The 17800-nt window shown below is 47.6% G+C and overlaps 1 protein-coding gene across 1 annotated transcript in view; it reads right to left on the bottom strand.

Moving 5' to 3' along the window:
• LOC130340393 (insulin receptor substrate 1-like) overlaps positions 1 to 6484 on the bottom strand; it is a 106250-nt gene extending 99766 nt beyond the window's left edge. The window contains exon 1 of the mRNA XM_056554181.1: positions 6405 to 6484. Within this exon, the coding sequence (XP_056410156.1) occupies positions 6405 to 6456 (52 nt within the window). The 5' untranslated portion in view covers positions 6457 to 6484. The remainder of the gene's footprint in view (positions 1 to 6404) is intronic.
• Between the last annotated feature and the right edge of the window lie 11316 nt (positions 6485 to 17800).

The following is a 17800-nucleotide window of genomic DNA, read 5'->3' as shown; positions in this document are numbered from 1 at the left end:
CCCCTCCTCTCCCTCCTGTGTGGCAGCCAGTCTGCATTCGGCGGTCTGGGGGGCATAAGAGGGCGTCCCCTTCTGGCAGGCCCCCCTTCCCTCCTGCACCCCCGTGACATGGGGGCGAGGGGATTGCTGAGGTTCCCCTGCTATTGGCGGACTCTGTCCTACTCTCCTGTTTGACCACGAGTTGCCTTCCTTATTTTTATTGTGTTTAGTTTCTTGCACTATTATGGTTTCTCTTACATTGTACTGTATAATTTTGGGTGGTCACTTTTTTCTTGCAGTCTTTGGTATGGCCTCATGGGGTGGATCCTTCCGAGCTAGTTTGTCTTACTCTGGTGATGGTCTCTTGTCTCCTCCCCTGAGGCCTTCTCAAATGCTATCCCCCTCCGGTGGGGTTATTGCACTTCACTCATGTTCTTCATTTGTGCCTCCTACTTGGCCTTGTGGTCATGGGTTACCTCCTTGATTGGTTGTTGTCTTCCTGTGTCTGTTTGTCTTTCCGTGTGGATTTTGTTTTGTCTGGTGCGGTATATCTTGTCCTCCATCTCCCTTTCATGTCCTGCCCTCCCTGCCTCCTTTTTCTATTTCAGTTTGCTGATAGGGGCCTTGTCTCCTCCCGACACTTGCCGACCTAGTTGGTGCTCTTGGCTGTGGGAATTCCCTTTTCTTCCCTGGGTGAGTGCATTCTCCCTTTTAGCGTTTTCTTTCTTTTCTTGCCTTGACTATGGTTAGGTGTGTCTCTCTGAATGTAAAGGGCCTCAACTCCCCCCCCCCTAAGAGGCGTCTCTTGCAACAGGAGTTGATCTCGCAGAGGGCCGATATAGTTTTCCTTCAGGAGATACACTTTGACCGCTCTGGCTCTTTCCAATTCCTACACCGTCTTTACTCCCTTGCCTTTTCGGCCTCTTCGGACAGGAAGACGGCCGGGGTGGCAATCTTAATCTCCAGGAAATGCCCTGTCCAAGTCTCTTCCTCCTACTCAGACCCCCCTGGCCGATGTGTAGTGGTGGAGGGCTCCCTAGGGGGTAGGCCCCTTCTCCTCTGTAATGTGTATGCCCCTAACTCATCCCAGATACCCTTTTTGCATCAGGTCTTGGCCAGGTTGAATAAATATCCCCTGTCGGCTTGGCTTGTTGGTGGTGATTTTGACCTTATTTTTTCCCCCTCCATGGATCTCTTTTCTGTTTCAGGCTCTCCTCCGCCCCCTACTCAATTGTGCCTCGCTTCCCTGTTTCGGCGGTTGATTCGCTTGTCCTCCTTATACGATCTGTGGAGGATTAATCACCCTACCGATAAATCTTTCTCGTTTTACTCACACCCGCATAAACTACATACTCGTATAGATTACTTTTTCGGTAATCTTCCCAATGGTCTGCATTCTCTCCTCTGCTTCTCTTGATCCTATTTCTTGGTCTCATCATAGCCTTGTGATACTTTCTTTCTCTCCCTTTTCTTCCTTTACTCGTCAATGTCATTAGAGGCTCAACGACTCTCTGCTTAAGTCTTTGCCATCCCGAGAGTCGATCCAGGCTTCTATGGTTCTAGTATTTCGCCCTAAACCAGGGTTCTGTCTCCTCTCAGGCGGTCCTCTGGGAGGTGCACAAATCAGTAATTAGAGGACATAGTATAGCCCTGGGCTCTCGCTTGAAGCGTGATGCCCTGGCTCGAACCCGGGAATTGCAAGCGCAAATTCGTGACTTGGTAGCTAGCTTGCTCGTAGACCCGTCCGGGTACTGAGGCGTCTGGTCACGACACGTGCCCAGCTGGGTGAGATTGTGCTACGCAAGGTGGAAAGACAGCTCCTCTATGCCAAAGATTCAATGAGAATGGTAATAAGGCCCACTCCATGCTAGCTAGACGTTTCAGAGATCGTGCTGCGGCCTGGGCGCTCTCGGCCCTGAGGGACCCTTCTGGTACTCTTCACTATCACCCTGAAGCTATTTCCCGCCTCTTTCGGGACAATTATTCTAAGCTTTACTCTCTTCCTTCCCAGCTTTACTCTCTTCCTTCCCAGCGTGATGCTCCACTGGACTCCTTTCTGTCGGAGTGCCATTTGCCGTCTCTCTCAACGACTGACCGGGCTACATTGAACGCTCCGATCACACTTGAGGAGGTCACAGAGGTTTTGAAGTCCCTCCTCACCTATTTGTACTATAAGACTTTCGCTCCTCTCCTTCTTCCTCATCTTGTCCCCCTCTTTAACTTTTTCATGGGGGGGAGGGGGTCCCGCAGTCCTTTCTACACTCCCTGCTTACCCTTATTCCTAAGCCGGGCAAGGACCCGCATGACTGCTCCAGTTATACGCCCATAGCCCTGCTTAACACCGATCTGAAGCTGTTCTCGAAAATTCTGGCGGCCCGTCTTGGTTGTCTCCTCCCCTCGCTCATTCAAAAGGATCAAGTGGCTTTTATTCCCTGCCGACAGAGGGGGTGACAACACGAGGCGGGTTGTTAGCTTGATTGATTTAGTCAACCGCCGGTGTGAGCAGGCTGTTGTCCTTAGTCTGGATGCTGAAAAGGCCTTTGATAGGTTAGGCTGGCCTTTTCTGTTTGCTACTCTCTAGAAATTTGGGATTAAGGGTTCCTTTCTCACTGCACTGCGGGGTCTCTATTCTTCCCCTACTGCCTCTCTTAAACTTCCTCATGCCTCCTCTTCTTCTTTCCCCCTGTTTAATGGGACTAGGCGGAGATGTCCATTGTCTACCCTGATTTTTGCTTTTGCCTTGATTCGGGGGAACGTGGACATTTCTGGCATTGCTCTCCATGACAGGGAGTTTAAAATCTGCCTCTTTGCTGACGATGTTCTTCTTACTCTCACTAGACCTGTGACCTCTCTTCCAAACCTCTATAAAGTCCTTCACAATTACGGCACTGTCTCTGGCTATAAGATTAATCTTTCTAAAATGGAGGTTCTGTCCTTAAACCTCCCCCCTCCTCTCGCTGCCCAGCTGCGTGCTTCTTATTCTTTTCGCTGGTCTCCTTCTGCCATTACTTATCTTGGTGTTCATCTTACTCCTAGCTACTCCTCTATCTACTCCGCTAATTATTGCCCCCTTTTCCGACACCTGCGGTCGCTTATAGATAAGTGGCATTCCCAATATATTTCCTTTTTCGGTCGAATTGCAGCAGTTAAGATGACTATACTTCCCAAGTTACTTAATTTTTTTTGAAACGTTGCCTATTTGGTGTCGTTTGCTGTCCTGCGTGCGTTTCAATCCGCAATTTTTTGTTTCATTTGGGACGGTAAGAGGCATCGCCATCCGATGTCGTTATGCTAGCAAGCCATAATATGGGGGGTTTATCGGTCCCAGATGTTACTAAATACTATTGGGCTGCTCATTTGCGCCATTTAGCTGCTTGCGCTACCTATCGTGCCTACAGACGCTGGATGGAGCTGGAGAAGCTGAGGTTAGCCCCCTTCCATCCTAATACGTTTCTCTGGAGTGCTCCTCCTTCAGCGGATCCATCGGGCCCACTGATTTTCTCCCCTGGATCTCCCCTCCAGTCATTTCTTTACCACCCTGCTTTCCCCCCGGGCCTGACTCCTGACCCCTATGGTTAGGGAATGGAGGGGTAGGGGTCTCTTTTGCTGGGCAGACCTGGTCAACCCTCTCTCTCGTACCCTCCTATCCTTTTAGAACCTTGCTTCCCGGCATGGTCTTCCCTCCTCCGAGCGACTCCATTATCTCCAACTCCGGCATTTCATGCAGTCAACCCTGGGCACTCATGTGGTTTCTGTGCCTACGGCGGGTGTGCCGTTCAGGGCCACAGACAAAGGGTCTCCTATCAGACATCTACTCTCTTCTAAATGCTCCCTTGGTCGGGGATGCCCTGTCGCACCGTTATATGAGTCGGTGGGAGGAGGTCTTGAACACCACTATTACCATGCCTCAGTGGAGGATTATCTGGGAACGGGCCTCTAAGGCCTCCATTTGCACAGCTTATAAGGAAACACAGTTTAAGATGTTAATGGGTTGGTACCATACTCCTGCTTTGCTAAATAGATTGAACCCTACTATCCCGCCTCAGTGTTGGCGTTTTGGGGTGGGGTTGGGTATGGTCTTCCACATATTCTGGTCTTGTCCTCTGATAGTTCCTTACTGGGAAGTGGTTGGGAAACTGGTGGAGGATGTGCTGGGGACTCGGGTTCCCTTAGACCCCCTCATATATTTACTGTTTCTCCCCTGTAGGTTGCTCGCCAAACGTCCCTTTAAGTTGTTTATGTACATTGTCTTGGCGGCGAAGACTCTCATTGCAAAATGTTGGAAGTGCACTCTGCCTCCCTCGGAGATGGATCTGTTGGCAAGGCTTATGGAGATTCGGTCCCTTGAATCCCTTACAGCCTCCGTTAATAATACCCTACCTTTGTCTCTGTCTGTGTGGGAACCTTGGGATAGCTTTGTAGACAGGCAACCCCCTTAGCTTCCCCCTTCCTTGTGTTGGGGGACTTAACTCTCTCCCACCACTCCCTTCCCCCCCCCCCTTGTTTTCTCCCCCTCTTGGTCTCTTTGTCTTTTGTGTGTTGTGGAGTCCCTGTCTTTGTCTGTTTTGTCCTGTTGGGATTCCCTTCCCTGCTTTACCTTTAAATTTCTATTGGAGAGTTCCTCTGACAAGATACTGCTAGTTGCCTCCTCGGCTTTATTCTGGGCTCCTCTGATTGCCTAAGCAATGTTTTGTTTAACGATACCCATATGTTTGATCTATTAAGGTCCTCTTGTATCTCACTGTTTTTCATGGAGTGATTCTGTTTTTGTATTGTTAACTTTTGAAAACTTTAATAAAAATTTACAGTTAAAAAAAAATAATTGGAAGGCAATGGACTCTGGACTGGTACATTGGAATTGAATTCTGGGGATTTAAAATTAGGAAAAAGGATTAAAAGGATTAGTCCTCCATGGAAGTGTGATCCTCCCTGAAGCAATCCTTCATGCAGGGGCCGGATGATCGGTGCAAGTGTGGCACTAAGTGGTGGTGTCCTTCCGAATCCTCCTCTTGTTACACACTCTGCTTTTTTTCTGGGATCGTCCCTTCTTTCCAGTGTGTGGGACCTCACCTGGAAAGTGTTGGCCGGGGACGAGCTCTGACATGCTTCTTGGCAGTTACCAAAGATCAGGGCCTTTAGAACTTCCTCTTGGAACTCCAGGTATGTCCCTGTGTTGCCAGCGTACTGGGACAGTACAAAAGAGTTGTACATGGCAACCTGTACCATGTAGACCGCAACTGTTTTGTACCATACCTGTGTTTTCCACATGGCATTATATGGCTTGAGGACTTGATCAGAGAGATCAACTCCCCCCCCCCCCATATACCGATTGTAGTCCAGAATACCTCGCACAGGGACAGGGGTGCTGCCGTTCCCATGAATTGTGGTGAGCATAAGGACATCCCTCTTGTCCTTATACCGGACCAACAACAGGTTCTCATGGGAAAAGGCACGGGACTCACCCCGGGGGATAGGAGCATGTAGGGGATGGGGCGGAAGGCCTCTTTGATTCTTCCGGACTGTCCCACAAGCGACCGTGGATTTGGTGGCGAGGGATGTGAAGAGAGGAATACTAGTATAAAAGTTATCCACGCAAAGATGGTAACCTTTATCCAGCAATGGGTGCAAAAGGCCCCAAACTATTTTCCCTCTAACACCCAGAGTGGGGGGACATTCTGGGGGTTCAAAACGGGAATCTCGTCCCTCATACACCATAAACTTGCAAGTGTACCCGGAGGTACTCTCGCAAATATTGGGATGTATTTCCGGAAGCTGAGTCTCCTCTTAACCCCTTAGGGACGCAGCTCATTTTCACCTAAAGGACGCAGCCCTTTTTTGCAATTCTGACCACTGTCACTTTAAGCATTAATATCTCTAAAACACTTTTACCGATTATTCTGATTCTGAGATTGTTTTTTCATAACATATTCTACTTTATTTTGGTGGTAAATTTTTTTCGTTATTTGCATCCTTTCTTGGTGAAAAATCCCCAAATTTCAAGAAAATTTAGCATTTTTCTAACTTTGAAGCTCTCTGCTTATAAGGGAAATGGATATTCCAACAAAATGTTATATTGATTCACAAATACAATATGTCTACTTTATGTTGGCATCATAAAATGGACATATTTTCACTTTTTGAAAAAATTAGAGGGCTTCAAAGTATAGCAGCAATTTTCAAAATTTTCATGGAAATTGCAAAATCTAAAGGGACAGATGTTACAGAACTACAACTCCCAGCATGCCTGGGTAGTCTAGGCATGCTGAGAGTTGTAGTTTGGCAACATCTGGAGGGCTACTGTTTGGGCACCACTGTAATAGTGGTCTCCAAACTGTGACCCTCCAGATGTTGCAAAACTACAACTCCCAGCGTGCCCAGACAGCCTTTGGCCACCTTTCTTTTCCCCCCCACCATCACCTCCCTACCTGCGCCACTGATCTCTGCTGATGTCTCCGATGATCGACGGTCCCACAGCATTTTCTTTCCAGGTACCGGATGCCATCTTCTCCCCTGTTCTGCCTGACATCCAGGGGTGGGCAGAGCGGGGGGTTTCCATGGCAACCCACTGTGCGATGTGCCGGGATGCCTGCTGAATGATTTCAGCAAGCATCCCGGTCCGGTCCCCAACCGGCTAGCGGCGGGGACCGGAATTCCCATGGGCATATCCATACGCCCTACGTCCTTAAGGACTCGGGATGCAGGGCGTATTCATATGCCCTGCATCCTGAACAGGTTAAAGCTGATGAGAGACTCATCAATAGCGACCTCCCACCCAGGGACATTGGCCTCCCAAAATTTGGCCCTGAAGTTATTGATGACCGGCCTGATTTTATACAGACGGTCATACGCTGGATCAGTTCGGGGGGACATGTCGCATTATCAGCATAATGCAAACATTTCCGAAAGGCCTTGGGGATGTGCCATGGCCATACTGTAGAGTGGGGTCTGGTAGAGGATGTCCCCACTCCAGTACTGCCTGACCTTTTGGTTTTTTAACTAGACCCATATGCAGCACGAGGCCCCATAAGGTCCTCATTTCGACTGCATCGACTGGGAACCAGTCATTGGGCCTAGCTAAAAATGAGCCCGGGTTTATGGTGATGTACTGTTGGGCGTACAGGTTTGTCTGGTCAACCATCAGATTGACAAAGTCGTCACTGAAAAAAAAAACTAAAATAGTCAATTTCAGTGAACCCGATGATGTCAATCTTGATTCCTGAGTCACCAACAAACTCAAGAATCACGAGCTCACCGGTATGGGGCACCAGTAAACTTGGCCGGGGGGGGGGGGGGGGGGCTTGACTAGTATGAGCGCTAGGGGGGCTCATACTAGCATGGGGCACAGGGTCAGGAGCAGAGGAGGTTTGCGGCTGCCTTGGGGGCTCATCATCAGAAGATGATTAGGAGGATGTGGAAGAAATAAGGAAGCTGGGGTCTTCCTCGTCCTCTGTGGCGCTTTCAGGGTCAGAGGCAAGTAAACCATTTGCCTCCTCCGCTGAAAACGCCCTGCGGGCCATTTCCCTACTCTAATGGGGGGGGGGGTGAAGTGTATGTATGTGTGGGGAAAAAGTTTATTGGTGTGTGTGTGCTGCGTGTGGTGCGATACTTCCTGCCCTAACCTGCCCTAAGAACAAAAATTTTAAAATATAAAACGAAACAAAAAATAAAGGACTTCTAGCGCAAAAAGCCCTGCGCCAAAGAAAAAAGCGTTTACCTAATCAGTGGTGTGCACAATGATTAGCGCTTGGTGGCGGCAGGGGGCGCAGAAGTCAGTGGGGGGTGTGGCCACTCAGCCGAGAACAGTGGCTGGTGGCACGTACACAGACCCCCACACAAAAAAACACGAAAAATAAAATAAAAAAACAACTCTACAACCCGGAAAAAAAGCACCCGCCTGAACCAAAAAAAAAAAACGTGGACAGTGGTGGAGCAGGCCACACACCGAGGTATGGTCCGTCCACACAGCACAGGCCTGCTACTTGTGGCACGGACCGCCTATAGGTGCAAAAAATAAAATAAAAAGGACGCTTATAATCCGCAAAAAAGCACCTGCACCACAAAAAAAAAAGCTGATCAGTACTACGGGACTGATCAGCGGCGGGTAGGCTTTAGCTAACGGTGGCCAGCCACTTTTTTATTCGAAGAGGGACGGCCACACGTTTAGCAAAAAAAAGAGGTCTGCTGTGGACATCTACAGACGGTACGCTGACAAAAAATATATATATCTTTTTTTTACCACCTAAATCAGTCCCTGCCTAATCTAAAGCTGTCCCTAATGGCTAATGTGCCAGGGGGCGCAGAAACTGTTCTAGGGGGCACTTTTTTCACACTGAGGGAGAAGAAGCAGCACGGGCTCTGTCACCAGACACAAAATGGTGCTGATCAGAAGGAAGCAACATGCTCCTGCTCTCCTCCCCCTCATACACTGTGATTGGTGCGGTCACTATGACCGCCCAATCACAGCTGTCCAGGACAGTACGGAGGATGATTGGTGGTATATATTACACCACTGATCATCCTCCTTTTCCAGGTCATTGGGTCACATGTGACCCCAATGACCTGGAATCGCTGAAGATCGCTGGTCAATTCAGACTAGCGATCTTCAGCGATTCCGGGTCATTGGGGTAACATGTGACCCCATGACCCGGGAAAGGAGGATGATCAGTGGTGTAATATACACCACCAATCATTCTCCATACTGTCCTAGACAGCTGTGATTGTACCCCCCTCGGCGATGTGCCGTGATGCCTGCTGAACGATCTCAGGAGGCATCCTGGTCCAGTCCCTGCCCGGCGAGCATCGGGGGCCAGAAATACTCAGGGCGTACAGGTACGCCCTGAGTCCTTAAGGAACGGGTATGCATACGCCCTCCATCCCCAAGAGGTTAAAAAAGGGGGGATTCAAACGTTTATTAGGGGAGGGGCTTATTCACATTTATTAACTTTTTTTAACACTTTTTCTTTTTTTTGCCCCATAGGGGGCTATAATTGTATGATTGCATACACTGATCAATGATATACCATGGCATAGCATAGATCAGTGTTATCAATGCTCTGCTGCTCCAGCCTGCATGGCTGTCTAGGAGCAGCAGAAGACCGATCGGACAGCGAGGAGGCAGGTAAGGGCCCACCCGTCGTCCTCTCAGCTGATAGGGACATCGCGATTTCACTGCGATGGTCCCCGTCAGCTTCCCTGAGCTGCCAGGATACTTTTACTTTAGTTGTAGACGCCACACTCAAATTTGATCGCGGCATCTAAATGGTTAATGCCGGGCATCGGTCCGATCGGCGGTATCCGGCATGAAGCCTGGGTCCTGACTGCTGACAGCAGTCGGGACCCACCGGGTTTGAAGCGTGCTTAGCTTGTGAGCACGCTGCAAACCCCGGGAACAGGATCGGGACGTACAGGTACGCCCTTGGTCCTCAAGCACTTGGAAGCAAGGGCATACCTGTACGCCCTTGGTCCCCAACAAATGAATCTTTACCAAGTCTAAAAGGAGACCAGCGATCTTCTGCTCACTCATATACTGCAGTGAAGTGTATTATGCCTCCAGCACGACAGCATACTGGCACATACATGGCAGGCCTGGTGGCCTTCAGAAAGCTCTAGGTTGCCATGGAAACCCACTGGCACATGGTGATACTGTTGCTGGACTGCTGATGGAATCACAGAGCCCCACGGATCGGTCCATGATTTGATCACAATGTGTAAGGTGTTAAACCTTGAGGTTTCTCTGGTCCAGGGGCCCTGTGAGGTTTCTCTGGTCCAGGGGGACCCACGTGGGTGTCGGAGGCCCCATTTAGGGACCAGATTTAGTTGAGAGCTGGACTTCTCCTCCGTGATGGTTTCCCACTGGTGTCCGTCATTTTACTGGAGAAAAACTAAACAAATAATGTTGCTTGCAGCATACTTTCCATGTCTGGTTATTTACACAGATGCTATGAAGCCCCCCGAATAAAGCAACCAACAGAAATGAGAACCTGGCCTTACCCACCACCGCGCCAATGGCAGCCAACATCCTCCACAGCTAAACTCTAGCAGCCCTGAACCATTAATAGTGGCTCGTCACGCTTACCAAAAATGGCGCCAAACCCCCTCCTGATATTAATAAGCTCTTATTGTCCCTTTCACATGCTGTGTCCTAGCCTTCTTTAGGTTCCACTCGGGGTATATCTATGTGGTGTCCCGGTACAGGACCTAGTCCTGTACCATCCTTAAGTCCCCTCAGCAAGAGTCCCTTGAGTCCATAGAGCTCTCCCGCATGGTTCCTCCCTTGCTCACCTTCTTATTGTTCTATTTAAATGCATTGTATATATTGTGTATGCATTGTCAATATGTATAAAGTTTGTACAAATGTATAAAAGTGTTAGTCACGTGAACCACTGTCATGTGACATACCCAGAGTTCCTTGGGTACAGAACCTACAGGCTTAGCAACCAATGGGCTTTAGTCCAGCCCCCTAGTATATAAGGGGCTGTCGTCTCTCAGTCAGTTCTCTTCTCTCTTGTTCCTGCTTCTCATCCTGGACACTACAGCAGCATCAATTCCTGCACAATTGCATCTAGGCCAAAGCCTAAGGAACAGCAGCCACTTCTAAAATGTGATATACAATTCTCTCTACAAGTCCAGTGACTACTACTCAGCTAAGGAATATATTAGTAGCACAGTGGCCTGCCTAAATATCTCAATAACTACAAGTCCAAGCAATCCTGCGAGGTATCCTGTGTCCCTGTTGCCTCAGAAGGAGACTGCATAATTGTAAAGACTGTTCCCTAAACATTTCAAGTAAAAATTCCAGTTTATTCAGAATCCTTGCTGTGGACAATCCTTTATTACAAAACCGTTTTGGTTTGGTTGATGGCGGTTACCATACTGGAATAACCACATCCTGGCGTCACGAACACTAAGGGGTTAATAACATCTTGCCCCCAGGGTTAATACCACCAGACCCTGCTACATACTGCAACACCCCAGTCACCACATGGCTTTTGGCGTCCTACAAACAGGATACGGGTGTGTGCCTTTAATAACTCAGCCACCCCGACCACCCGCAATGAGAAACAGGTGTATACCGTTATTACAAGTGCCATAGTCCTCCCCCTATGCAGGAATGTGTATAGGGAACTGTCCAGGATTGTCAGAAGTCGCGACAGAAATTGCGCCCAAAAGTGTACAGGACATTGTTGCTCAAATTGTGCTTTGCCGGGGCGCTAGAAAATGTAAGGGGGAGGTGAAGAATATTGTATTTTGGCCATGTGTAAAATCAGGAACGAAGCCATGTTACGTGCTCCGCTACAAAAAGTACCTGAAGGGGTTAAAGAAGAACCCGAGAAGCGCCAAAATGTCACGTGCTGGTCTGTGTCCCGCCCCTGGGCATGGACATCATGTAGCTGTTTCAATGCCAAAGTGGAACTGTTGTTGCCTGCTTGTGTTTGCCGGGGGACAGGAAGTCAGGGCTGCACCGATGACGTCCTTCCGGCTACGCCCATTTTGTTGAAGCCTCATATAAAAGAAGCCACGCAGCCAGACCTCTATAGTCTGGGGATGGCAGCAAGGTGTATGAAGATGGCAGAACACACTGGAGCATGTGAGGAGAGCAGCAAGATGGTGCCGGAGCAGAGGAAAGTTGCCGCGGCCGCAGCGAAACTTTTCCACCAATTAGCTAACCGCTTGCAGCAGTTGTCCCCGCTTCCAGAGGATGACGAGTGGCCAGCCACCCCGAAATGGGAATCACCACGGACTTCAGCAACCCCTCACCACAAATCCTGGGGGAGGTCGCAACCGAGGAGTCTGATGCAAGTACGCCGGCCGAAGCCGCATTTTCTATGCCTTCTTCCTCCAACAGCCCGGACAGGGAACCCTCTCTTCCTCATTGGGTGTTCGGCGACGAGCCTGCGCTCATCCAGTACATGTGGGACCATGTCCTTCCCCTGCCAGACCATACTAGTCAACAGAAGGGCCGTTCAGCGGAACTACCTACCTACAAAGTATCCCACTCAAATACCCTTCACATACTTCCCATCGGACGACTGGGACACAGATCCCCATGGAATTCGTCCGATGAGGTTGTCAGAGACTGCCTTTAAAGAAGAAATGTTCAAGTACGAGTTGCCCATCATGGCGCCTAAATTCATGAAGAGATCGAGTTCAGCATCTTCTCTAACAGAAAACGTGCCCAGGCCTATTCCCTCTGAGGAGGTGAGGTCTGACCAATGGGTACCAACGTATGGGCCTAGGCCTACTCCAATCCCGGAGGTGTGGCCTAATCAGCAGGCACTGACCGATGTGCCGCAGCCTACTCCACCTAAGGAGGTGTGGCCGAACCAGCCGGCACCTACAGTTGTACCAGTTGCCTCAGCTGCTGAAGTTAATGTTGTGGTCAATGTAAATCCGACCATGGCACAGTCTTGGCTAACCCATGTAGTCTGGAACACTACTGTCAACCCCATGAGGGAAACCCAACCTTGTGCTCCCGGATATATGTCTCAAAGTAGGAAGCACACCGACAGGCGAGGTTGGGAAGCAAGAAGATCCAACTTCTAAAAGTATTGTTGGCATTCTACTAACTGTGTGGTACATTAGTACCTTCTTTATTGTTTCAGGTTCATCAGTTTCTGCAACAGTTAAAGCCAAGCGCCTGGCAGAACTATGCCAAGAAGTCCCCCTGTTTTGGAACGCAACCGCTGTCGTAAGTTTGTGCCCGACTCTGGCCAAGAGATTCCTTGCTTGAGGAGATCCTATTAAGTTTTGTGCCCGGCTATAGCCGTGTTTCTAACCAAAGACTCCATGATGTAGGTGGACTGTAGAGCCTTACATGCACGTTATTGTAAATGTGATAATAGTAATATATTTTTGTGCACTCTCCTTGCACTTAAAATGTCAGGTTAATGTACCTGACTGTCTCAATTGTTCTACTGCTGGTATGTAGCTTTTGTGTCTCTAAACAAATAAAGGTTATGTTTACCAAAAATGTAAAAATGTAATGGTTTACTGTACAGAAGTACAAAATTCCTGTACAGAAGTATAAAATTCCTGTACAGAAGTATAAAATTATATAAAGGTGTTCTAGTGTTTCTACTTAGGTGCTGTCCCAGCTCCACTGGGAGAAACAAGAAACGCTACCTTCCCACTAATGGCAAATACCAGTTAGATATCAAGACTGACTTCATACATGTACTTAAAATTCAGTACACATAAAATTCACTACATACAAAATCCAAGTAGTATACATCTACAAAGTCTAGTACACATAATTCCCTAAATTCATATATCTATCTCACCAGTACACAAGTCAATGTGTATTAGGGACTTTAACCTGTTCTTTACCAGTCCATACCACTGTTATGCACAAAATGTCATATACTAATGTGTTCTTTTTGTCTCCACGTGTTCAGAATGCTTTTGTGGCCAGAAAGTATTCCTGTAGCTAACTAAAAACGCAAGTATTCAGTAATGGTAACAGTATGTGTAAATGTTATCTAAATAAAGAGTTCTAGGGGTAAGTGTGTAGTACCGATAGACCCTAGCAGCTAAGGCATTGGGCAGAAAGCCTCAGGCAACTCAATCTGCAACCCGTGTATAACAAAGGAAACAATAAGTGGTATAATATTGACTGCATATCAATAAAAAAAAAAACAGTGAGATAATGTCAAGTATGTAGTAGCATTGTAGTGATTATACATACCATATATAGCAGTCAAATGTCATTCATAGTCAAATGTCAAATATCAGTCATAGTACAGTGTCAGTAAGATTGTTAGCTATAGTCAGAGGTGATAGCTGTTCAGAATTCATGCATAGTCATTAGAGATGCATAATCAAATAAAATAAATATGCCTATACTAAAGAAAAAAGTATTGAGATAAAACATAACATAATGGTCATGTTATTGAGGAATGTTAATATTTTGTGAGTCTTAAGAAAAAGTCCATTTCTTATCATCCTGTTGCAGAGCATGTATGGACATTCTCAAATGCACAGAGACTCTATATTTTTCATTATTATTCTACTGTTCTTCAGCCTGAAATGGGACATTGTGATTAAATGCTTCAGGACTGCATCCGGCCCCATGGCCGCTTCTCTCCTCTCCCTAAGGGAGCAGACGTCGAGGGCGAATCTTATTAAGCAAGGGGGTTTGTGGTGTCCCGGGACAGGACCTTGTCCTCAGCAAGAGTCCCTTGAGTCCATAGGGATCCTGCAGGGTTTCCCCCCTTGCTCACCTTCTTATTGTTCTATTTAAATGCATTGTATATATTGTGTATGCATTGTCAATATGTATAACGTTTGTACAAAGGTATAAAAGTGTTAGTCATGTGAACCACTGTCATGTGACATACCCAGAGTTCCTTGGGTACAGAACCTACAGGCTTAGCAACCAATGGGCTTTAGTCCAGCCCCCTAGTATATAAGGGGCTGTCGTCTCTCAGTCAGATCTCTACTTTCTTGTTCCTGCTTCTCATCCTGAACACTACAGCAGCATCAATTCCTGCACAATTGCATCTAGGCCAAAGCCTAAGGAACAGCAGCCACTTCTAAAATGTGAGTTACAATTCTCTATACAAATCCAGTGACTACTACTCAGCTAAGGAATATATTAGTAGCACAGTACCCTGCCAAAATATCTCAATAACTACAAGTCCAAGCAAGTCTGCGAGGTATCCTGTGTCCCTGTTGCCTCTGAAGGAGACTGCATAATTGTAAAGATTGTTCCCTAAGCATTTCAAGTAAAAGTTCCAGTTTATTCCGAATCCTTGCTGTGGACATTCCTTTATTACAAAACCGTTTTGGGTTGGATTATGGCGGTTACCATACTGGAATAACCACATCCTGGCATCACAAACACTAAGGGGTTAACAACATCTTGCCCCCAGGGTTAACACCACCAGACCCTGCTAAATACTGGAATACCCCAGTCCCCACAGCTACACCCCCCCCCCAGGTCAAGAACATCTCTACCTAAGGTCGTCTAAGGTCAGGAACATCTGTACCGTGTAAGGCTGGGAACATCTCTATGGTGTAAGGCCGGTAACATCCCTACCATGTAAGGCCAGGAACATCCGTACCGTGTAAGGCCATGAACATCCCTACCATGTAAGGCTGGGAACATCAGTACCGTGTAAGGCCACGAACATCCCTACCATATAAGGCTGGGAACATCTGTATCGTGTAAGGCCGGGAATATCCCTACCGTGTAAGGCCGGGAAAATCTCTACCGAGTAAGGCCAGGAACATCCCTACTATGTAAGGCCATGAACATCCCTACCGTGTAAGGCCACGAACATCCCTACTGTGTAAAGCCGGTAACATCCCTACCGTGTAAGGCCAAGAACATCTCTACCGAGTAAGGCTAGGAACATCCTTACCATGTAAGGCCGGGAACATCTCTACCGTGTAAGGCCGGGAACATCTCTATCGTGTAAGGCTGGGAACATCCGTACCGTGTAAGGCCACGAACATCTCTACCATGTAAGGTCAGGAACATCCCTACTGTGTAAGGCCGGGAACATCCCTACCGTGTAAGGCCACGAACATCTCTACCGTGTAAGGCCGGGAACATCTCTACTGTGTAAGGTCGGGAACATCTCTACCGTGTAAGGCCGGGAACATCCCTACCGTGTAAGGTTGGGAACATCTCTACTGTGTAAGGTTGGGAACATCTCTACCGTGTAAGGTTGGGAACATCTCTACCGTGTAAGGCCGGGAACATCTCTACCGTGTAAGGTCGGGAACATCTCTACCGTGTAAGGCCGGGAACATCTCTACCGTGTAAGGTTGGGAACATCTCTACCGTGTAAGGCCGGGAACATCTCTACCGTGTAAGGTCGGGAACATCTCTACCGTGTAACGCCGGGAACATCTCTACCGTGTAAGGCCAGGAACATCTCTACCGTGTAAGGTCGGTAACATCTCTACTGTGTAAGGCTAGGAACATCTCTACCGAGTAAGGTCGGGAACATCTCTACCAAGTAAGGCCGGGAACATCTCTACCGAGTAAGGCCGGGAACATCTCTACCATGTAAGGCCAGGAACATCTCTACCGAGTAAGGCCGGGAACATCTCTACCAAGTAAGGCCGGGAATATCTCTACCAAGTAAGGCTATGAATACAGGTTGCAGACACCTGTTTCAGTCTGTCTTACTGATTTTGATGCTAGCCCGTGGCCTCTATGGTCAGATCGTGTGGCTGATCTCTAAGGGATATCTCCGTCTCTATCACATTTGATGTAATTTGGTGTTGTTATTTGCAGACAAGGACTCAGAACGTTCTGTCCACCGTGTAGATTACGTCCTGCACATATTTGTTTTATGTGGGAAGGTTATTTTATAATGCGGGAGTGTGAACAGCTGTCATCTCTCTACCTCCAGTGAATACATGTGATCTCTCTGATTACGGACCTGGACCATTATAAAGTCTTCTGTGGTAGCCCAGAAGAAGTGCAGAGGGTACATGGTAGGAAGGCCTGTGGTTCGACTAAGACTAGTGGTCCCACATCAGTCCTGGTTCTGATCTCAGAGATCACAATGGCTCGGGGGCTTCAACAAGGACACCTCCCTCTTATCCTGGCACAGCGGCAAAGGTAGATCCCTTGGGGCATAATGTGAGTGAAAGTGCTGGCCGAGGGTGTCCAGGGGCACCCTGGGTAATGTGCACAAATGGAACCAAAAATTGTGGTAACAACTCACGGAACTGTAGGCCAGGGGTACTCAATTGTTTTTAGTGAGGGTCCGCTCATCCAGGTCTGTAACTGGTAAAGGTCTGAGCTAAGCGCTAAAGCCTGCTTCACAGCCAGTGGCCGCAGGGCCATGAAGGATATAGATAAAATGACTGAACTCTGGAGGATGGAATTGTACTGTTTCCTGTATTTTCTGAATACTACTGCATATTGTACCCCTAAAAATAATACCACTGCCTACTGTACCCCTGAAAATAATACTGCCTCATACTGTACCCCTGAAAATAATACTGCCTCATGCTGTACCCCTGAAAATAATACTGCCTCATACTGTACCCCTAAAAATAATACCACTGCATACTGTACCCCTATAAATAATACAGCTGCCTAATGTACCCCAAAAAATAATACTGCCTCATACTGTACCCCTAAAAATAATACTGCTGCCTACTGTACCCCTGAAAATAATACTGCCTCATACTGTACCCCTGAAAATAATACTGCCTCATACTGTACCCCTAAAAATAATACCACTGCATACTGTACCCCTATAAATAATACAGCTGCCTAATGTACCCCAAAAAATAATACTGCCTCATACTGTACCCCTAAAAATAATACTGCTGCCTACTGTACCCCTGAAAATAATACTGCCTCATACTGTATCCCTGAAAATAATACTGCTGCATACTGTACCCCTATGAATATTACAGCTGCCTACTGTACCCCGGAAAATAATACTGCCTCATACTGTACCCCTAAAAATACAGCTGCCTACTGTACTCCAGAAAATAATACTGCCTCATACTGTACCCCTAAAAATAATACCGCTGCCTACTGTACCCCTGAAATTAATATTGCCTCATACTGTACCCCTGAAAATAATACTGCCTCATACTGTACGCCTAAAAATAATACAGCTGCCTACTGTAGCCCTGAAAATAATACTGCCGCATACTGTACCCCTATGAATAATACAGCTGCCTACTGTACCCCTGAAAATAATACTGCTGCATACTGTACCCCTATAAATAATACAGCTGCCTACTGTACCCCTGAAAATAATACTGCATCATACTGTACCCCCTAAAATAATACAGCTGCCTACTGTACCCCTAAAAATAATACAGCTGCCTACTGTACCCTGAA

Source organism: Hyla sarda, unplaced genomic scaffold, assembly GCF_029499605.1.
Source record: "Hyla sarda isolate aHylSar1 unplaced genomic scaffold, aHylSar1.hap1 scaffold_59, whole genome shotgun sequence".
Classification (NCBI taxonomy): domain Eukaryota; kingdom Metazoa; phylum Chordata; class Amphibia; order Anura; family Hylidae; genus Hyla; species Hyla sarda.
The sequence above is the reverse complement of the archived record's forward strand: the minus strand, read 5'-3'. Positions and strand labels throughout refer to the sequence as shown.